Here is a 23,952-nt window from a genome sequence, read left to right on the forward strand (position 1 = left end):
AGATCCCCTCACTGTCCTCCTGACTTGGCCTGTGGGTCTAAAGAGCTAGGCTCGGCCTCTGCCCTGATCCACCAAGGCACGATCCAGTACATGGCTGAAGAAAACCCAAGGGCATCTAATTCTTTTCTGTGAACACCCTAATCCTCCCTAACTCAGTTGTAGCCTGTGCCTATCTGTTTATAAAAGTAGCAGCCTTCCTGTAGTCTGAGCTACTTGGGAGGCTGAGGCAGGATTGCTGGAGCCTAGGAGTTTGAGGCTGCTGTGAGCTAGGCTGACACCACTGCACTCTAACCCTGATGACAGAGCAAGACTTTGTCTTTAAAAGAAGAAAACAACAGATAGCAGCCTTCGTTTGGGGGCATAAAAGCAGCATATTTTGACCAGAACAATCTCTTTCCTTAAAAAGCTTTATGGTTAATTGCCTCTGAAATGAGACAAGATCAAATGGTCTTTACTGCTTTTGATACATCCTTTTCTTATACTCTCCAAATAGTACTCATACGATAACTCATCCCTGGATTGAGTTGGTTTTGCCTTCAAAATATCCCTCTGTTTCCTTGGGCCCCTGGGTCCGCTGGATGATATTAACAACTGGTTGGGGAGCAGAGGGAAGAGAGTGCTCTGATTTGTAGCATTTGCCAGTTTCTGTGGTGTCTAATTTCAAGCTACCATGGGGAGTCACTGAATGCAGAGTTGGGAAGAGTTAGGTGCATCTGGATCTCTTGAGCCTAAGCCCACCAGCTCCTGCACACACCCCCCCCCCCGCCCCGGCCTGGTGTCTATCTGCTCTTATGCTGAGACAGGAAAAGTGACTCCCTGTAGTTCTGGTACAGTTCAGAGCAGAATCACGCTCCAAGGCCTCCAAGGCCACCTGCCTGACTCCAGCCACCAGGGGTCTTCTCTTGCCCACTCAGATTAAATACTATCATCATGTCAGTGACCTGCTTAAACCATGTTCCTTGGCTCCCTATTCCCTCCACGTCCACCTAGCTTTCAGTTGTCCCCCACACTCATAATCTGGTCCTACCAAAGGATGCTAATTTCAACAAATAAAAATACAAGATGCTCAATTCAATTTGAACTGTAGATGAATAAGCATATGCTTTTTTTAGCACAAGTATGCAATATTTGGAATATACTTACACTAAAAAATTATTTGTTGTGTATCTGAAGTTTATCTTTGCAACTTGTATTTTATCAGGCCACCCTACCCCTAATCCCCCCAGCACATTTCACCTCTTCTCCCAAACACCAACAAGCTTTTTCATGATTCTAGAATCCTAGATGATCTTAGGTACTTAAGTCATTTAACCTCTCAGAACTTCAGTTCCTCATCCATAAAGTAAGGATAAAATAGCCACCTCCACAGAGTGAAGTTTAGATGAATTAACATGTATAAAGTAGTCCAGGTCCTGTCATTCAATAAATACTTGATTGATCCTACATGTCAATCCTCAATTACTCAAGTAACTTAGAAGGAAAATAATACTGTGGTTATAGAATTTAAAGGCCAGGAGTCCTTCCAGGACTCAACCTAGTACGTCCAAACTATCCCAAATTAGTGTTGACAATTGTATTTTTAAAGAGATTGACCCCAGGGTAGGAAGGTGGGTTATGGTGGGAGTACTGAAAAATCCAGTAGTAGCCCGCTACAGAATCTCAGAGTTCTCAAGAGAAACCATGGGGGAACACAAAAACACCTTTCCTGACTATCATCAGAGGATGCTATCCTCTTCTGCTCCCATAGGAGATAGTTTCTCTTGTACAAGCAACACAACCCCGACAGGTAAGAGAGAGGTGACCTGAAGGATGCAGCCAGAACTAAAGGTGGAAGGAAAGGAGAGAAGCGTGGCAGGAGTGCAAAAGCCTTATGGAGGTATAGAGTGCTTTTTGTGCTTTGTAAAACAGAGTCCAATAAGAAATTTCAAGGTACTAGACGTAATGAACCACATGATGAGGAGAGGTGATGGCACCATCATCCATGACAATTCTCCATATCTACTGCCACCAAAAGCAACAAGCTACTGACGCCCCTGGTGAAGCCCCACCAGAGCATGGCTGTGTCCCAGAACCAGGTGGAAGCAAGCGTCAGCTGAACTGAACGCTCATATTCATGATGCTGGGCAACCGGCAATCAATCAATCTCTAAATTGATTTAGGAATTATACTACTCCAGGAATAACTGACAAGTTAACCTCCCAGGAAACCCAGTGACTATTTTAAATGCATCTCACCCTCATTAAGACATGAACCCTTTGCCTGTGCCTTACGAAGTGGATGGCATGCACATGCAAGTCATCTATAAACCTCACTTGATTTGTATCAGAATGTTTATTGCAGCCCAATTCATAATTGCCAGGTCATGGAAGAAGCCCAAGTGCCCATCGATCCACAAATGGATCAATAAACTGTGGTACATGTACACCATGGAATACTATGCAGCCCTACAGAAAGATGAAGACTTTACCTCCTTCATGTTTACATGGATGGAGCTGGAAAATGTTCTTCTTAGCAAAGTATCACAAGAATGGAAGAAAAAGTATCCAATGTACACAGCCCTATTATGAAACTAATTTATAGTTCTCAAATGAAAGCTACAACCTAATTCTAGCCAAAAAATATGGGGAGGGGAGAAGGAAAGATGGGTGGAGGGAGGGTGACTGGAAAGATCACCTATATGGTCTGTCTAACAACGGTACAAGTGAATTTCTCTAGAACTAGAGTATAAATGTTTTAACACAATAACTAAGTAAATGATACAAAGTCTATGTTAACCAGTTTGATGAAAATATTTCAAATCGTATATGAAAACACTACACTGTACCCTATGTTTGCATTAATGTACACAGCTATCATTTAATAAAAATAAAATCAATTGTGGAATTATAAAAAAATTAAAAAAAAAATAAACTTCCCTTGATGTTTCCCTTCTGAACTCTGTTATTCTATAGCCATTATTTACCCACCTCCACCTGGAGAATTACCCAGAATATTATGCATACAAAGAAATATAAAAAAGAAAAGCTGTTTATCAAACACTATATATGACACACACACACATATATACACACAAACATATGTAGGCATGTATACGAAATATATCTCTCTCTCTACATGGAAAAATGACTAGAATGATTACACCATAATGATGACAATCATTACTACTGATAACATATGTATTTTCCAATGATTACTGTGATAAAACATGTATTTTCCAAAATTTTTTCCTTTTTGCCTATCTCTATCTTCTTCTTTTTTTTTTTTTTCCTTGACTGGGGCTGGGTTTGAACCGGCCACCTCCGGCACATGGGTCCAGCGCCCCATCCCTTTGAGCCACAGACGCCACCCACCTATCTCTATCTTCTACCTTGAATACATATTATTGTATAATTCTTTTTTTTTTTTTTTTTTGAGACAGAATCTCATTTTGTCACCCTTGGTAGAGTCCCGTGGCATCATAGCTCACAGCAACCTGAAACTCCAGGGCTCAAGTGATTCTCTTGCCTCAGCCTCCTGAGTACCTGGGACTGCAGGTGCTCAATATGATGCCTAGCTAATTTTCTATTTTTAGTATAGTCAAGATCCCGCTCTCGCTCAGGCTGGTCTCAAACTCCTGACCTCAGGGTATCCACCACCTTCACCCTCCCAGGGTGCTAGGATTACAAGCCTGAGCCACTGTGCCTGGCCTGTCTAATCCTTTTTAAGTTAGAAAAGCTTAATTTTGAACATTGATCGTTCCTACTTGTATAATAAATAAGAAATATGCTACCTTCTTGCCTTGCTATGCTGAGCTCTGACATCTCCTAAATCAGTTTAGCCCTTCCTGAGGCCACCAAGATCCTGAACAGGTCAAAATTGGCAGCACCATGATCAGTCAGAACAGGTCTACCAACCAGTACTTGGGTGAGAACTAGATGACAGCATCAGACTTTGGAGCTTTCAAGAACTATTTCTCAATTTAGAAACTCTATTCCTATAGTTCTGTCAAGAGTAGACTCTGTAGTAAGTATGGCTACTGAAGATCCACAGAATCACAGAACCACAGAACGCATCAACCCTGAGATGGGAGAGCACCTTGCCCACAATCCTTCAGTTAGTCGTCAGCACAACACGCACATCTGCCAAGGGCTACACTTGCCAAACACAAGAAATCAAGGTTTTTGCAATACAGTAAAAAGACAAGCCTGATTCAGGGAAACCCTACATTCAGCCAGAAATTTTGCTGGCAGTATAAAACCCCAGCTTCCTTCTGAATCCTGTAATCCAAGTCAAGTCCAGAACATGTATTTTCCAAACTTTGGAAGAGAGTGCCCACATGACATCAGACAGAAACAGCTCAGGACCAAATTGCCTTCTGACTCCTGCCCTGCCCCCCAGACTATACACCTGCTACCTGCAATAGTTTTACTGGGTCCACAGTGAACAAAGCTAACACAGAGAAGGAGTATTATGACAGCCTTTCTGTTGGTTGTCTTAGGACAGGGAGGATGTGGGGCACTTAATGGCAATCACTTAGGCACCAAGCCCCCAAACAAACTTTTTGAAATAGGAAGCCATTTCTACACATGCTGATCATTTACCAAGCCAACTAGTAAATTAAGTTACACCTTTCCTCTTGTCTCTACCCTCTATCCCCAACATCTCAGATACTCACAGGAAGGTAGCACATAGGAAATGTGGCCTCCAGTCTAGGGATAGAGGGTCGTCATCCCACAGAGCCCTTGAGGGACACAATACTGCACTGTGGAGACCCAGAAGCACAGGAGGGGCTATCGGCCTGGCAGAAATGGAGGGGGCAGCACCCAGTGGAGCCATGTCTATGGTAGGCCTGTGGATCAGGGACTCTGCTCTGTGCCACACACGCCCACACATGTGCATAGCTACTTATAAAATAGAATTCAATAGCTTGAAAAAATTTCCTACAATTCTTTGACTTGCTTACCTGAATCTTAATTCTTCAATAACATTTTAAATCAATCCAGATGGGTCCTTCTTCAGGAATAATAGAACACAATGCCTCAGAATCAGAGAGTGTTTAACATGTCCAAAGAATTTCATAGACATTATTCCACCATGAAGACAAGAGATGACTTCCTACTTTCATGGATTCATCTTGCTAAGGAGAACACACCATAAGGCTTTGTTCAAAGGGGCTAAGACACTGTCTTTTCAGCAAATAACTAGCCAGAGGGGCAGGGTATAGAAGTGAAAGACTTCATAGCCAGCCCAGCAGAATTCCCTGATCTTATTACTAGATGTGATGATCTCAAATGAGTTCTTAGTAGCTTAATTTTGAGAGAAAAGAGGGGAGGAAACCAACTAATGTTTTGCATATTTAGTTTCTGCCTATGATATTGAACTCAGAGAACTGAGATCTTTGCAGAAACCAAAGATGGTGACTCGTGAGAATAAGTTAACTTATTGCTGGTAGCTGACAAATTGAAAGTTTCCTAGTTATAAAGCAGAACCAGCAGTCACCAACATAAAAAGCCTTCCCCACAGATGGAGAAGAGACAAAGCACTGAAACCCAGTCAAGGAACCTCCCCAGCCCCGAAGAGCTGGGTCAACAGGCTCCTTCCTGACCAGCAAAGCAACCTCTCATCATCAAACCAGCTTCAGAGCAACTTGCTTAACAACATCTTCATATCAGGACACTTTCTTCCAGGCCTAGAGGCCAGGGGGAAGGGGATTCAGGGATGTCTTAGGACAAGGGGAGTCTATATTGTCGACTCCTCAACAAGGCCACTTCCCTCCTAAGATTCCTGGGATTTTCCACTTCAGGAGGGGGGAGGTAACTGATCATATATCAAAACGATGAGAGCACAGAACAGAAAACTTCCTCCCTACACAGGTTTTAATCAGAAACACAGCAGGGCACATATGCCCCTTCCCTGGCCTCAGGGGAATAAGGTCCAGCCAGAGTATACCCTTTTCTCAGGGTCCTCCAATACGACATCAGAGCTGAGGCTGTAAGGTTGGCCCTAAGACTGGACCAGTGCTGGAAATGGTCAAGAGCTTTAGTCACCGGGCTTGGCTACCCTCTGTCTGGGCTCTTCCCCAATAGACAAACCACGTGTCCTAATATTATTTCTCCAGATAGTAACACCACTCTTCCCAAAGCAGACACTTCCCAGAGCCTTCAGTGGGACTCAGTCCCCAAAGTAGCTTTTACATCACTGATTGCAAACTTTTATGACTTGGCAATAAGTGAAACTGCATCCTGACAGCAACTGTAAGTCCCCTAGTACCCATTGACTTCCCTTTTGTTTTTGGCATACTCCCTCCTGTTAAATCACAAACCCATTCATCTCCAACTCCCAGATTATAGCCAGAGAGCGCAACACCACCTCCTAACTCCTGAAATGTACAGAACATTTCTCTGGAGAGCTTAAGTAGCAAACAGAAGTTACTTTTTCCCCTTCATCTTGGATGTCTTATACTCTGAACTGGACTCTTCCAGCATGTAGGAAAGCAGTCATGGGAAGTAATTCTGCAGGACACAGAAAGGACCTGCTCCCCCTACATAATAAGGTGGACAAGGAAGCAGAGCTGCTCTGGTTTCCCTTCTCCATCCCCATACACTCTCATTTGTCCTGCCTCTCTTGATCTCAGCTCTCCTCAAAGCAGCAATAGTGCAATCAAACAAATAAGAGGTTATTAGCTAACAAATGCTGAAAGTACAGCCTTTCCTGGTCATTCATACATATTAAAACATGGGGATGATTTGGGGGCAGGGTACATGGGAAATCTCAGTATCTTCCTCTTGATTTTGCTATGAACCTAAAACTGCCCTTTAAGAAAGCCCGTAAAAAAATACAAGGAATTGGCTCCATGCCCATTGCTCAGTGGTCAGGGCACCATCCATATATATACATTGGGGCTGAAGGGTTCGAACCTGGCCTGGGCCTACTAAACAACAGTGACAACTACAACAAAAAAATAGCCAGGTGTTGTGGCAGGCACCTATAGTTCCAGCTACTTGGGAGGCTGACACAAGAGAATTGCTTAAGCCCAACAGTTTGAGGTTGCTGTGAGCTGTGACACTATAGTACTCTACTGAAAGTGACACAGTGAGACTCTATCTTGAAAAAAAAAAGTGTAAGAGATGAGCTTTCCAAGTGGAAAACCCATTGAGATGCAAATGAATGACAATATCCTGGTGAAATTGCATAGCACTATGGAGCAAAGGAGAGTCATTGAGAGGCATTACTCTGCAAGTAAATGCCAGCCCAAGGCACTGACACTAATGAAGATTCATTCATACTAGCAAGACACAGGGGCAGACAGTGTCACCAACCTCTCTTTATACATGCATTCCCACTCCTACACACTTGCCCTTTTTTTGACTACCAGAGCATAAATTCTGTGATTAAGTCATGACCCCCTCAAGGGCCACTCTCAGGAGTTTGAATAATGACAATGACCATGTACAGGAAGGCTGTGGACACAAAAACACTCAGCAGAGGACTTTGAAAAGGTCTAGCAACCAGACACAGCTGGGCTAATTGTCTACATCAATGGACCTGGTTTGGGGATTTTAATGTTCTCAACATGCCATAAGGCATTTTCAACAAAACACATACTCTTATTTCTTCAAGGGGAAAATGACTGGGAGAACACATCTCTGGCACAGTGGCCTGGATCTTTCATAGACCTTTCATAAGCAAGACACCAGGTGAAATGACAGAGCAGAGCTGGAAGAGTTCTTGACAGCTAAGGCTCTAAGCCAATGGTTCTCAATCTTCCTAATGCTGTGACCTGGGCATCTCGTATTTCATACGAGAATAATTTTATGGTTGGGGGTCACCACAACATGAGGAACTGTATTAAAGGGTCACGGCATTAGGAAGATTGAGAACCACTGCACCAAACTAAGGATGTTGGGAAGAGCTAGCACTGATGGTGCAATTACTACATGCTAAAGATTTTGCACATTCCATCTCATTCAGTCTTCACAATAATGCTTCCAGGGAAGACCTATTCTTATCCCAGTTTTACAGGTAAACAAACAAGGGCATCCAATCAGATCCTCGGTTTAACAAACAGATCCTTGGTGTATTAGCCAGGGTCAAACAGCTAACAAGTGGTAGAGGTCAGCTTCAAGCCCAAGCTGCAAGACCCCAGGGTTTGTGTTCCACCAGGTATCTTCCCATAGAGAGCTACATTGGTGGTATAAGACCATCAAAAGTTATAGTGTGTGTACGTTTATGTGTGCATGTTGGGTACATAAGCCAACAATGGAAGTGCAGAGCTTGCTACAGCTCCACAAAATTCACTGCCTGCTACTCAGGAGGAAACCTATACACTGAGACAGCAGGATTTACACTAAACAAAGAGTTTGGGAGGCTTTTTTGGCTAGTTGGAAGGCCCAAGTAGCCAACCTCACTTCCATTCCCAGGGCCACTGGCTTGCTGACTGGCTGGCTGGCAGGCCCGACAAAGAGTTTAATATCATTGGCATCATGTAGGGAGATAGGAGGAATTTCTCAAATCCATATCCTTGAAAATTTGGGAGAAAGTATAGTATGGCAGGAAAAGCTAGGCCATTGGGTCACCTCATTGGCTGGACTCAGGGCAGAACCATGGAGTGCAGGAATTGTCCTCTTTGCTGACTAGGTTCTCGGGTGGGGGTCATAAGACCAATTGAGTCCATTCCTCATTATAGGCCACTGGTCTGGGTGGGTCAGCTATTTCACCAGAATGCAGGGCCTGGAAGATATCTCAAAAACTAGCCTTAGGTTTCACAAGGGTGATGTTATCTTTGGGAAAAGTTAAGAATCTTTCTGACCATTAGCTACATGACTCATGAGTAGAAATTATAGGAAAGCAAACTAAGGGATAGTGACTGGTCATTATCATTATTTTTATCTATGCCTTGGGGTAACCTGCAGTCTCAATGTCACATGTAACCCCCCAGATTCCCAAGTGTGGCCCCCTCAACCAGATCCAAATTTCACAGAACAAATCCCTTTATTAAAATGACTTATTCTGTAAAATTCTGATTTAGTCAAAAGCTCCGACCCAAGGATCCAGAGGCCACATGTGGCCCCAAAGCTCCCTACCATAGCTCTCACTTTGCCCCCCTTTATTAATGTGTAAAGGGCAATTCAAGGTGAGTACTAGGGTAGCTGAGAAAACCTCTCCCAGAGTAGAATAACAGAGGATTTAGTTGAAAATACTGGGGATTAGGCATTACCTCTGGAAAAAGGAACCAGAGAAGGCAGACTTACCTTTCCCTGCATGCCCTAAGAACATTTTATCATGAACACGTGCTGCCATTTAAAAAACTTTTTTTTGAAAAGGTAAATCTGCCTTAGAAACAAAAATAATCTAACCGAAACATTTGTACCCTCATGTTACTCTAAAAAAAAATCTGTATGTTGTGTTGTGTCACGAAGTTCAAGTGTTTGAAATTTAGCAAGTGATATGTTTTTAAAGAACAAGATATTTGAGAAAAGCAAAAATCCCACACTGCGGAGGCTTCTCACACCCCAGGGGAGGCAGGGCAGGGGGCTTCATTCAGACCAGGAAACAGAAGTCAGTTCCACGGTGTCTAAGTTGCTTAAGACCCAGGACCAGTAAAAGTGAAACCATCCAGCCATACTCCCTCATTTTCATTTTCTTTTCTTTTTTGTCTTTTCAAAAGCATAATTATTTCTAGAGGAGATTTTAAACTATGGTCAGGTGCCTGCAGTATGTGTGTGTTTGTTTGGGGGGAAGGCTAAAACTTTTTGACTTTACAAGGGTAAAATAAGATATTTTCTCTCAGCAGTCTGACTGTAGAAAATGAAAATCCTTACAATGGCTAGAAGCAGCCCCATTTTCATTTTCAAACCAAAAATCCCCAGTCCTGCAAGAGGACTGCTGTTTCTCCAGGCTTGGACAATCAGTGAACGAAGGGATAACCTCACTTTCCACAACAGGCAGGTCCGAAAAATGTTATGCAGAAAACAAAATGTGGGTAAATCATCCATATTTCAAATGTCCTAGCAGAGGTCATTGTTTTAGTAATCTTGAAGAGATCCTTTTTGCAAAGCAAAGAAGCTGATTGTGATGTTAACTCTATGTTTTGTAAATAACTGCTTTGATGTAGTTGCAAGGGTCCTACTTTCATTCAGGAGCCATCTTCAGAGGCCTCCAAGTCTCTGGAGACCAGTGGGGCTGCCAGATCGAGAGGACGTTTGTGTGGAACCAAGAATCCTCTTGCCAGAGATGCCAGCCTCAGAGAAGAGGGCTTCTGTACCAGCTTGACCCAACAGGAAAGGCTTGGGCATTGGAGGGTGATTCAGAGCCTTGCCTGGGTTACTAGTTCCTTTCCGGCCACCTTTGAATTCAAATCATGTCACCTGAGGAAAGGGAGCTATGAACACAAGTTCTAGAAGATGCCTCATTGTCTTCCTGCAACACCCTCATCAGAGAGGTGAGTAGTGTTCCTCCCCATTTCTGCCCTGAACCAAGTGGGCTCCAGCAGACGCAGGGCCCATCCAGGCACCCCAGGATGCCCCTCCACCCTTGTTGCCAGCAGTGGCGAAGAGACTTAGGTGGTAGTGGGGCCACCACTGGCCCTCTGGCTCTAAGACCGGTCCTCACTCTGAGGACTCCCAAAGAGTGGCTAGGGAGAGAGCAGGGCCGTGGTGCCTCCCCTAAGTGAGCTGGAGCAGGGGAGAGGAAACCCACAGACGCCTGCTGCTGTGGCAAAAAGGAGTCACACACCCCACCTGGAGACTCCTAGAAATAACTGCAGGAGATTTCGGGGTGGCTAGACAGTTCTGTAACAGGTGGTCACAGTGAGAGCCAGGAAATAAAAGTACTCAGATGACTGGTGGTAAGTAGTACCTTCTCTGTAAACCCAGACTCAGGTGCTGCGGTTTTACGAATACAAATTGACTGGCATGCTCAATCCTAGTCTGTTAATCTGGTAATTAAAGTATTTTTTTAAACATAGCTTTCACCCCCTCCAACCCTCGTAAAACTTGGCGCAAGACTTCTGCTTTACTTTCTTTGTCAAGACATGCCAAAGTGCTGAGTCACTTAAAAGAAAAAAAAGTAACGAGTGATACTACTACTTAGAGATGGCCTCACTGATGACCTAAACTGCACTTTTTTTCCCCATTTGTGATTCTTGTGATGCTAAAGGACGTCACGTTGCACAATCTTAATAAGGTTTCCAATCAGCCCCACCCGCTCTGGCCCCACCCTCCCCTCCAACAAAGATTTATCAAATGTGGGATTTTCCCATGAGTCTCAAAATCAGGAGGGTTCATCCCCATAAATACAAGGCTGGAGGTGTCCGAGGCACATTCAGCACTCTAGCCCTCTAGGAAGGAAAGAGCGCTCCATCCGCCCTCCAGGAACCAGCCATGAACTTTCTCTCCACAAGTAAGTGAAGGGAATCCCTGGCCCTGGGAGCTCCGCGGGACGCCGCGGCGAGCGCCGCTCCGGAGAGGGGTGTGTGGCCGGCTGGCGGGCGGCCAGCGCCAGCGGAGGCAGCGCCCGGCCCTCTGCGCTCACTCTGCGCTCCCCTCTCTCCGCACAGGCGCCTTCAGCGCGGTGGCCTTCTCACTGGGGCTGCTCCTGGCGACGGCTACTGCGTTCCCCACTTCTGGACCCCTGGAAGTTTTGGAAAAAGATGCCACCCCCGCAAAGCCATTATCGCTCAGTACTCCAGAACAAACCGAAGGACTCATCACTCACATCATCATGGAAATCAATGACCTGAATGGGAAGGTGGGTAGCTTGGCGATGGGGACAGAGGCCCGTGTCTGGTGCCTTCTCCTGGCCCCTGCCTGTGTGTGGACAGGGGCCCCTGCATGGGGAAGTCTTTGCTGGTTCTAGGGCTCTGTAGACTTGAGACCAAAGGGACAGGCTACACTGTCTTTTGGACGTCTCCTCTGCTTTCTGGTCTCCAGTCCCATTCTGTATTTTTCTTCTGGAAAGGAAGAAAAATGGGACTGGAACCCATTCTCCGTGGCCCATTCTCAGCTCCACACTTGGCATGAGCTTTTTTTTCCCTAACCAAAGAAGGTCTGTGAACCTTCTTTTTGTTCTTTGGATTTTAGGAGAATTAGAAAAATGTCACCTGAAGTGAATGTTCAGCTCCTCACGGCAGGTGCATTACTTTAGCTCAGTAGTTAGGAGTCCCAAAGTCATTCCAGCTAAGTTGTGTACTTTAGAGGCCACCGAAGTGGCAAAATCCTATGTAGGCTAAAGGATCTCCCAACTTTACATGCAAGATATTTTAGCTCTGTTTGGTAAAAAGAAAAGAAAAGAAAAAAGAAGGGGGTCAGGAGCTACACTACAGTTCTGGTTCTGCCACATTAGGTTTGCGATCTTGGGGGAATTACCTACCTGCCTCCTCTGGTTCCATCTTTAAAGGAAGGGGGTTGTACTAAATAATCTCACAGGTCCTTCCAGCTGGAACACGGCTTGAATTGTATTCACTCAATTGTCATCAAAGTTGCTGTCTTTTATTAGGGACCTACTATGTGCTAGGTATTTTATATGAATAGTATCTCTCAGCCTCACAATAAACTTGCAGACTTCAATGATCCCAAATTTGGAGATAAGGAAAGTGAGACTGGGAGGAATGACAAAGGTGAAGTCACAGTTACAGTAGACTTGCAGCCACGTGTGACAAATTCACTTGATTTTGCTTGCCAGGACTTATGGCTTCAGTTTTCTTAGAGACTTTCCTAGCTGTAGTAGAACAGGGATCAGCCCTCTAGTGGTGTTTGTTTTAGGGGCACTGATGTGATCCCAATTCTGGTATTCTTTCCTAGATGTGCAGCAAGGGTATCAAGTGTGAAGGCGACAGCCATGTAATGGAAAATAACAAACTTCACCTGCCCAGGTTGGAAGATGATGATGGATGCTTCGAAACTGGATTCAATAAGGTATGAACTCACTGCCTTCATGTTTAGCTATCACTTAGGTGAAAGTTCTCCCTCTTGCCTAGAGTACCTGTATATGCAGAGATCCAGACAGTCAACAAAGAAAGGGACAGATAGTAAAGAACGTTATATCATTTCGTGAGGATGCCAACTTAAAGCTTTTTTGAAGGCAGTTTATTTTTAAACCATCTTGGCCTGAGATGGCCCTTCTGTGTTAGGATTTTCACAACTGCCAGATGTTAGAAACCCGAGCTAGTTCCTCCTGAGTAAAGTGGTCTGCTGGTCAGGGGGGTCTTTCCCCTCTCTAGCTTCCCCTGGAAAGATCCAGGCCCACCTTCCTTGGGAGGTCATTCTCTACACCCTTCTCCTTCCACACAGTGAGACAACCTGTACCAACAGAGTATTCCGTAAATGTGCAACATTGGCAAGGGCAGGGTACAGAAAGAGCATCAAAGGCAGAATCCAGGAAGGATCTCTATTGCCACATTCTAGCATCTGTTGGGCTTTAGATCAAGTTAATTAAGTGGTGCCTCTCATTGTCCAGATATTTATAATGATACTTCTCAATGTCCCAAAATACGATGTCTAAGGGATACATAAAGTTCCTTGGAGGGGCAAGGGGAGAGGATCCTGAATTATAGCAATTTTAACTTTCAAAATTGATTCTCTTTTTCCCGGGTCTTTGACTAAGGATTAAAATTGGCTCTAGCTGCTGGTGGTAACTAATTTTCCTACCATCTTTCCCCTTAGGAGGAGTGCCTGACAAGAATCACCTATGGTCTTAGCGGCTATGAGAAATACCTGGCCTACATCGAGGGCAAGTTTGAGGGTGATATAAATGAAGCTGTGGCTTTGGATCTGGGCACAAAACACCTGATTGATGTCCTGAAGCAGAAGGTGAGTGTGTCCTCATCCCCTCATTCCTCTTGGTGTGGGGAAGAGCAGCTCAAACAAGTCAGGATTGCAAGGCCACATGACAATGGAAGGCTCTGAGAAATAGTTCCCTGTAGTTTAAGCTTTTGCTTTTGTCCTCGGCTCTGTTCTGCCAAATACATCAATAACTGTATTTGAAACTCTATTAAAGGAAGTGGACTTTAACATCAATTTCTAATAGTTTAAGAGATAAGAAAAAAAGATGTGTAGAGGCAGGGGGAAGGATATCAAGCCCACCCAAGGGATCCTTAGTAACAAAGAACAGAGAGCACAAAAATAATCTTAACATTTTAATTAGTGCTAAGTGGCATTCTTTTCATTATGGCTGTTTCAACTCTTTTTCTCTACTTTTTACCAGAGCGTTAATTCAGAGGAGTTCCCAAAGGCTAAAGGCTGAGCCACCAGCCACTAGCTATTCAAATGACAGGCCCCCTGGGGGCCTCAGTGTGAGTGCAAGAGAAGGGCCCTAGGATGATACCCTGGTGCTAATCCCATCAAACCAGGGTTTCTCCTGCTTTAACATTAACAGGAACACCCTGGGGATCTGGTGATACAGAAAGTGACTGGGCAGGTCTGGGGTAGGGCCTTAGATCTGTATTGCAGATATTCCTATATCCTTGGTGATGCTGAAGCTGTGGTATTCTGGGATGCACCCCAGGGTGCAAGGCCTTCCACAGTTACTAAAACCCATTTGGGCGGGTCTATGGAAAGATGCTTCCCAGTCCTGTTCACATCAGCAGATCTGTGTACTCTCTACAGATGCTGGATGGATGGGGAGGGGGAAAATGGAGGAAAGTATTAGCTTTAAAGACCACTGAAGAACCCATTAAAATGCCTTTAAGTACAGGTTTTTCATTCATCTTTTCATTCATAATTTCCAACTCCGTGCCAGGCACTGTTTCAGATAACAGGACAGAAGACAGATAAGATAGTGGTGCTGCCCTCAGGGTGTGTATGGTCTAACAGGAGGCAGAGCAGCAAAGGAATGATTAGAATTCAGTTGCCATGAAAGGGTCCTGGTCAGGGTGGGCTAGGAGCAGAAGTGCCTTCCCCCACCCTGCCCTCGACCTGGGCAAGTCAAGGCAGGCAGCCCCAGCTAATCTCATTCACCTCCAATTCAAACACTTTCCCACAGCTCAGAGCATCCTTCTGCAGCAAAGAATTTGTTCAATATTTAAAGAATTCTTTTTGTTTTATTTTCTCTTCAGTTGTCTAATCCAACTCAAGTCACCGCTAACCCGACCACAGATAGTGAAGTGATTGCGGAGCTGGACTCCCAGGAGGACTGGCAGCAGTACACAGCCATTCACATCATCCTGGTCAACCTGAAGGAGTACCTGCACAAAACCCTCAGGGCCCTGCGCCATATTGGCATCTAAGATTGCGGTTGTTCACAGGCATTCCTTCCCCTGGGTCTCAATCAGTCCACTGTGCACATAACTTATGCTGTTCTCTGTGAAGAACTAAAGGCATAAGTGTTAGGACACAATTTTAATTACTGTTAATTTATTGATAATTTAAATATGTGAAGTCAAGTTAATTTATGTGAGTGATATTTATATTTTATGAAGTGCCACTTGAGATACTTTGTGTATTAGTTTTGAGATAATATAATGTGGCTATGTGGTTTGAATATCCTGTGTTTCAGAGCCAGATCATCTCTTGGAATGTATAGGCTTACCTCAGATAAATTGCTAACTTATACATATTTTTAAAATGAATATTTATATTATATTTATCTAATGTTTAAATTAAATCACAATAAAAAATCAGCAATAAAAACTTTGTGAATTATGTTTTGTCACCCCAACCCCCAAAAAGCTATAATCAATCACTTGCAGAAATTGAGCACCTGGCTCAATGTAGTACATGCCAGGCACCATGCTGTGTGTTCCATCCATCACATCATCTAATCCCAGCACTTGTACCCTCCTTTCTAGATGTGGGTGAATGATTCACCTGTCACCCAACTGGACGGGAGAGCAGGGGCCCAGATTTGAAACTCACATCTACCCACATGCAGGTACCCTATTCCTAATGTTTAGGTCCCATTGCTTTCCAGGAAAATGAGAGAGAGGTAGAAAATCTCAAAACATGCTAATGCAGGGAATACATTTAAAGGTGCAATTGAAGACTAAGGGATCATACAACCACTTTTGTAAGACATCAGCAAATAATAACCGGAAGTTCTGCCTCCCTCTGGGTTCCTCAAACATTGTATATATCTATCTACCTTATATCACACCTTAAAATTGATGGATTTTTCTTAAATCCAGCCAGCATGTGGGTTCCTCAGGAAAGCAGATACCAGCATGTTCATCTTTGTACCCTGGGACCATGGCCCAGAACCTGAACAAAGGAGCCCCCAGTAAACAACTATTGAATGAAGAAAGCATGCATAGATGATCAAATTTAAGAAGGCACCTCAACTGTTAGGGGCATGTAGTGTTCAGGAAAATTGCTGATTCTATGTGCTTATGTATCTTTATCTTAAGGGAAAATAGCAAGAATTAGCAAAGACATTCTAAAGACATCTAGAGAAGGCACTGACTAGTCAGGGCATAACCACCTCCACTTCCTTTCCATCTGGCAATAATCTTCATCTGCCCTCTCAACTCCCCCATCAACAATGGTGCTGAGAAGAAATCTTGACAACTTAATATGGTTTCTTTATCCCATCTCAACACAGCACCAGGAATTTGGTACAGATTTCCCCTTTCCAACCCCAGCAATATGAAAGTTCTGTCTTCTAATAAAGCTTTTCCCCTCCCTAACCACCATAGACTTCTTCCTCTAGGGAAGGAGTTCTGCTGGGCAAGGGAAAGTCCAGAGAGACCAAGAACTGAGAGGAGCTAAGAAAGAGTCATATACATTGATGTCTCGAAACCATTCATCACAAGTGTGCTTCCCAAAATTAGGGTCAAATCAAAAAATACCATAGAAATAGCAGTCAACAATTCTTCCATTCTTCAAACAAAAATGTGTTGGACACCATATAAAAGTCAGGAGATTCTCTCCTTGATGAAGAGGTGAACAGATAGACATGGTCCCTGCCCTCATGTAGTTTACACTGTGGAGGGAAAATAGACATTGAACAAAGAATGTAAGTATGATGAAGTTTACAAAAAAAAAGAAATATGAAGTGCACTGAGATCCCATGCTGGAGTTACTGATAGCAGGAGAACCCAACTAAGCCTGGGGAGGGCAGCCATAGGCTTCCTTGAGGAAGAGAGAGGTCTTAGCTGAGATAAGAAAGAAATGTAGGAGTTAGCCAGGCCAAGATGGGTAGGAAGAGCATTCCAGACAGAGGGAACAGCATGTACAAGTCTGAGTCAACAAAAAGCGCACCATGGTTGAGACACTGAAAACCATATGATGTCCAAAGCATAAAGAACAAGAAGAAGTGTCATTGAAATGGGGTGAGGAGGGAGGCTGGGACCAGATCATCAACAGTATTAGAAGCTATATTCAAAATTTTGGAATTGATCCCCCATGTGGTGAGAGGGCACTGACAATTTTTAAGCAGCAGAAAGTACAAATGATTTACTTTTTTTTTCCATTTGAGACAGTCTCACTTTGTTGTCCAGGCTACAGTGCTATGGCTTCGACCTAGCTCGCAACAACCTTAAACTCCTGGGCTTAAGCAATCCTTCAAGTCGCCCACCACTACACCCAGCTAATTTTTCTATTTTTAGTAGAAACAGAGTCTTGCTCTTGTTCTCGAACTCCTGAACTTGTGGGATCCTTCTGTTTCTGTCTCCCAGACTGCTAGGATAACAGGCATGAGCCACCGATTTACATTTTAATGTGATCAAACTGCAGTGTAGACAATGGTTGGGAAAGGGGCTGCAAGAGGGTGTTGGAGTAACTTCATCCCAATCCTCACTGAATGCGACTTTATTTGGAAATTGAATGGTAGATGTAATCAAGAAAAGATGAGGTTTGAGTGAAGACAGGCTGATATTGGGGAGATGCATCTATCAGCCGAGGAATGCCAAGGGTCTCCAACAACTATTAGAAGGGAGGAAGAAGCAAAGAAGGAGCCTCTCCTACAGGTTTCAGAGGGAGCATGGCTTTGCTGATGCCTTAACTTTAGACTTCTAGCCTCCAGAGCTGTAAAGAAATAAACTCCTGTTGTTTTGAGGCACTCAACTTACTTACAGCAAGCCCTGGGAAACTAATAAGGCTACTATAACAGCCCACAGTAGAAGGGCCTAATCTAAAATAGAGGGCCCAGGAAAGGATTCCCTACACAAATGACATTTAAGGTTATATCAAAAGAATATGTAGGATTGGGCCAGTTGGGGAGGCAGGAGAGTTGTTCCGCCTGGTGAGCAGAGTAGGTGCGAAGGCTCAGAGGCAAGGGAGAATATGCCAGAGGAACTGAAGAAGTCCGCATGGCTGAATCACAGAGTAGCAGAGCCCACGTTGTGAAAGAGCATGGAGGACACATGAAATAAACATGCTAATAGAACCAAAAATAAAGAGCAACTTTCTTGGAGGAGTTTTTGATTTTTTTTTAATTGGCTTGCTTTTGTTCTTTAAATGTAGAGGAATTTTTCAGTTTTTTCTGATCGCCTGGAGTCAGGAGCAGGCAGGAGAACCAGAAGAGATCTCATTTCCTGCAGCAGGTCCCACCATCGGGGCAGACAGTACCAGGGAGGGGAGTGGGGGAAAAAGAGAGAGGGACAGAAGACAAGGAGGAACTTCATGGAGCAGAGGGGCTCTAGAAACTTGAGATACTTGAAAAGCTAATTTTATTTTAATTTAATTTAATTAATTTGTTTTTTTAGAGACAGAGTCTCATTATTGTCACCCTAGGTAGAGTGCTGTGGCATCACAGCTCACAGCAATCTCCAGCTCTTGGGCTTAGGTGATTCTCTTGCCTCAGAACTCCCAAGTAGCTGGGACCACAGGCGCCCGCCACAACGCCCGACTATTTTTTTTTGTTGTTGCAGTTTGGCCAGGGGTGGGTTTGAACCCGCCCCCCTCTGTATATGGGGCTGGTGCCCTACCCATTGAGCCACAGGCACTGCCTGAATAGCCAATTTTAATATATCTTCTCCCTTACTCATAAAACGTTTGTAAGTTTTGTTCACCAGTCAAAGCAAATATTGTCAACTAAATGCTAACCCAACTCTGAAAAATGGAAGGAGATTCGTGTCCACACTTTGGGGCAAAATGGACAAAGGATGATTGAAAACACAGTAAGATTCAGAAACAAGACTTCAAAAAATGATTAAGGAGACGCCAGAGGTCAGAATTCAGTGTGAGAAGTGGCAGGCAACAACCAGAACATGTAAGACCCCATCAAGAAAATCAATAATACTCAGAGAGATTTGGGAGAGATTTGAAATTCCTGCAGTCAGCTTTGGACGGAGACACTATTATATTGGCTGTTATATCTGGATGCTAAAGGTTTGAGCACATTTAGGGTACACATGCATTATGAATCAAATACTTGTAAGCAAGAAAGTTAAGAGAAGCAACAGGACAGATTTCACTTCAGAGGTTCTGAATGGGAAGGAAGAGAGAAAACAGTCTCCACACATGCTCATGTGCTGTAAGAAAACATCAGTGGTGATGATGATGATGATGATACCGCTATCACTGAGCACTGACAGGGCTTAGTGTCTGCTATTTCAAAGGCACTTGTATTAACCAAAAGAGCAGAAAGGCTAAACAACATGGGCAAAGTCATAAAGTTTGAAATTGCATAGCAGACTGCCAGTTATCCTTTCAGATTTATTCTCCATTTCTACATTATCCTGCTTTGCAGTGAGGTGTGGCCTTGCTAAAGGAGAAAATGGCAGGCCTGAGACTACCATCCTTAGGAAGGCCTGCTGGCAAGCTTGTCCCTCATCTGGGATTTGGGAATTTCAATGGTAAATAGTTCTCTTCCATCAAAATAAAACTTGTCCCAAATGTTAAAAGAGCCTAAATGGTTTGTACAAACAATATGGCGTTTACTGACCACCTCATTTTGCTTCTGGGAATCTGAAATTTTAATACTTGCACAGAAGAAGGGACCCTCAATAAAAACCTGGGGCACTGAGTTGCTAGTGACTTCTCTGAAGGACACGCGTTGTCACAACTCACTGATGGAGGAATTAAGTATATCCTGGGTCACTCCAATGGAGTGCCTGTGTCCAGTTTCCTCCAGAATTCACCCATGTGTCTTTTCCCTTTATTGCGTTTGTTTTGTATCCTTTTGCTGTAATAAATCATAGCCATGAACACTATATGCTGAGTACTGTGAGCTCTTCTGGAAAATCACCAGTTCTAAGGGTCATCCCAGGAGTCCCTCACACAGTGGTTAGGTTTTCATCAATGAAACAGAAATAGAAGTGATGCCATTTTACTTTCACTTGCCTAAAAAGAAATTGCTTGCACTCCATCTCTAGTATTTTATCTTTCTGTGAATTAAAACAACAATGCAGTAGTAAACCAGCGTCCATCATGCAGAAGATTATTTATTTTTAAATGGTGATAAAGGTTTTATTTTATTTATTTTTGGCATCACAGCTCACAGCAACCTCCAAATCCTGGGCTTAAGGGATTCTCTTGCCTTAGCCTCCCAAGTAGCAAGGACCACAGGTACCCACCAACACCTACCTATTTTTTGCTGGGGCTGGGTTTAAACCCTCCACCTTTGGTATATGGGGCCGGTACCCTACTCATTGAGCCACAGGCACCACCCCAGCTTGTTTTATTTAATAATACACATTTAAGTTTCTTTCATGTCTTTTTCATGGCTTGATAGCTCATTTCTTTCTCTTTTTTTCTCCTTTTTTCCTTACTGCCAGCATGTAGATCAATCTTAGCTCATTTCTTTCTTTTTCTTTTTTTTTTTTTTTTGAGGTAGAGTCTCACTTGTCTCCCTCAGTAGAGTTCTGTGATGTCACAGCTCACAGCAACCTCAAATTCTTAGGCTCAAGCAATTCTCTTGCTTCAGCCTCCTGAATAGCTGGGACTACAGGTGCCCATCACAATGCCTGGCTATTTTTAGAGATGGGGTCTCACTCTTGCTCAGGCTGGTCTCGAACCTATGAGCTCAGGAATTCACTCACCTCAGCCTCCCAGAGTGCTAGGATTACAGGTGTGAACCACTGCGCCCGACCTCATCTCTATCTACTATTGACAATATTCCATCATCTGGATAAACCACACTTTATGTATCCATTCACCTATTGAAGGACATCTCCATTGCTTTCAAGTTTGGGCAATTATGAATAAAACTGATATAAACATTCATCTTGTATAGGTTTTTGTGTAGACATTAAGTTTTCAATTCCTTTGGATAAATACCAAAAAGCACTGATTGCAGGATCATAGAATAATAAGAGTATGTTTGCTTTTGCAAGAAACCACCAAGCTGTTTTTCAAAGTGGCTCTGTGTATAACTCTGCATTCCCACCAGCAGTTAATGAGAATTCTTATCGCTCTACACTTTTGTCAGCACTGGGCACTGTCAGTGTTCTGGAGTGGGCCAGTCTAGTAGATGTGTAGTGGTACATGTATCTCAGTGTTGTAACTTGCATTGATGACATATGGAACACGTCTTCATATGCTTATTTGCCATCTGTGTATCTTCTTTGTTGAGGTATCTGCTCTGGTTTTTGGACCATTGTTCAAGGAGGTGGTTTGTTTTGTTATTGTTGAGCTTTGAGAGTTCTTTATACATTTTGGATAACGGTCCTTCATCAGATGTGTTTTCTGCAAATATTTTCTTCCAGTCTGTGGTTTGTCTTCTCATTTTCTTGACTTTATCTTTTACACAGAAGAAATTTTTAATTTTAATGAAATACAGCTTATCAATTCTTTGATGTTGTATCTAAAAAAAAAATCATCACCAAACTTAAGGTCAACTGTATTCAAAACTAGTAATATCCTCAGAGAGTTAAGACATTGCATCCAAAAACCAAAAAAAGGCCATTAGAAGGGGACTATTTCGAGAATAAAAAGGAAGTAAAGTAAAACATCAAAAAGCATAAAAGGTAACCAGACTAAGAGACACAACATCCAAACCTAACAAACGAGAGTTATAGAAAGTGAGAACAGAGAAAATGAGGAATGGAAATCAACAAAATAATTTAAGAAAAGAAAGTTTTCCAGAATACAAATACACACATTTCCAGACGGAAGGGCCAATGAAAGTATAACAAAATTAATAAAAAGTCCCCCTATATCAAGGCATAGTCATGTGAAATTTCAGAACTCTGAGGACAAATAGAAGATTCTGTATGCTTCAGAAAGGAAAAAACAAACAGGTTACATACAAACAAATAAGGCATCAGATGGCTTTAGACTTCTCAACAATGATACTAAAAGCAAGGACACTGGAAGAACAAGAAGCAATGGAGAAGACAGTGATTTCTTGACTATGAAGGCACAGGCAACAAAACAGATAATAGATGAAGTGAACTTTGTAAAAATTTTAAAATATGGCAATGCATAGAATGGGAGAAAATGTTTTCAAATCATCTATCTGATAAGGGATCAATATCTACAACACATAGGGAAATCCTATAACTCAATACAAAAAGAAAAAAAACAACCTGATTCAAAACTGAGCAGAGGGTTTGAATAGACTTCCTATTGAAGATATACAAAAAGCCAGTAAGCACATGAAAAGATGCTCAACATCATGAATAATCAGAGAAATCCAAATCAAAACTATAATGAGATACTACCTCACACCCAGTAGGATAGCAATTGTCAAAAAAAAAAAATAAACCCAACAACTCAGGGAATAATAAGTACTGGCAAAGATATGGAGAAATTGAAACCCCTGTACACTATTGGTGTGAATGTAAATGGTATAGAAGAAATGGAATTACTGTATAGTCATCCCTCAAAAAATTAAAAATACCTCTGGGAGGCCAAGGTGGGTGGATTGCCTGAGCTCAGGAGTTCGAGACCAGCCTGAACTACAGCAAGACCCCATCTCTGAAAAATAGCTGGGCATTGTGGTGGGTGCCTATAGTCCCAGTGCTACTCAGGAGGCTGAGGCAAGAGGACTGCTTAAGCCCAAGAATTCGAGGTTGCTATGAGCTATGACTCCATAGCATTCTACCAAGGGTGACAAAGTATGACTCTGTCTCAAAAAAATAAAAAATAGGACTACCCTATGATCCAGAAATGTCTCAGTATATAGTCAAAAGCAGGATTATCAAAAAGACAAGATATAACAAACTTTGGCAAGGATGTGAAGAAAAGGGAACCCTAGTATACCAGTGGAAACGTGGAGTGGTGCCGCCATTGTGGAAGACAGTATGAAGGTTTCCAGAAAGAATTAAAAGTAGAACTACCATTTGACCCTGCAATGCCTCTTCTGAGTATATAGCTAAAGGAGATGAAGTCATCAACTCACAAGGTTCACCGCAACATTATTCACATTAGCCAAGAGAAGGTACCATCCTAAGTGTCCATCAACAGATAAACAGATAAAGAAAACTATATACAGATACATAGTTTTTTCTCAATGGAATATTATCCACCCTTAAAAAAAGAATGAGATCCTGTTATTTGCCCTGATGTGGATGGACCTGGAGGACATTATGCTAAGTGAAATGAGCCAGACATAAAAAGAAAAATATTGCTCAATTTCATTGATATGTGGAATCTAAAAACAAAAATAAAAGGAGTTAAATATACAGAAAAAGAGAAGAAAACAGTGTCTGGGATGGTGGTAGGAAGAAACAAGGAGATGTAAATCCAAGTAGACGAAGTAGCAGTAATGTAGGCTGCAGAAGTTTGGACACCTAATACATAAAGTGAGGACTATAATTAATAAAATTATATTGGGGATTTTCGTTAAATAAGTAGATTTTAGCTTCTCTTGTCAAAAAAATTAGCTATGTGAGATGATAGGTATGTTAATTGGCTTTACTATAGTAACCATTTTATTATCTACATGAATACCATAACTTCATATTATAAATCTCAAGTATATGCAATAAAATGTATTGAAAGAAAGAAAGTTTTATTTCTTTTTTTTTTTTTTTTTTTTTGAGACAGAGCCTCAAGCTGTCCCCCTGGGTAGAGTGCCGTGGCATTACAGCTCACAGCAACCTCCAACTCCTGGGCTCAAGCGAGTCTCTTGCCTCCGCCTCCCAAGTAGCTGGGA

The 23,952-nt window shown here is 42.8% G+C and overlaps 1 protein-coding gene across 1 annotated transcript; it reads left to right on the top strand.

The window, feature by feature from the left end:
- The first annotated feature begins 10,362 nt into the window (after positions 1-10,362).
- On the top strand, positions 10,363-15,202 carry IL6 (interleukin 6). Its single transcript, XM_023512420.1, is given in 6 exon segments — positions 10,363-10,420; positions 11,255-11,383; positions 11,537-11,727; positions 12,780-12,893; positions 13,641-13,787; positions 15,032-15,202. Coding segments are annotated over 6 exon segments (810 nt in total).
- The last annotated feature ends 8,750 nt before the right edge of the window (positions 15,203-23,952 follow it).

The sequence above is a fragment of the Otolemur garnettii genome, unplaced genomic scaffold, assembly GCF_000181295.1.
Source record: "Otolemur garnettii isolate 467f Iridium unplaced genomic scaffold, OtoGar3 scaffold00028, whole genome shotgun sequence".
Lineage (NCBI taxonomy): Eukaryota > Metazoa > Chordata > Mammalia > Primates > Galagidae > Otolemur > Otolemur garnettii.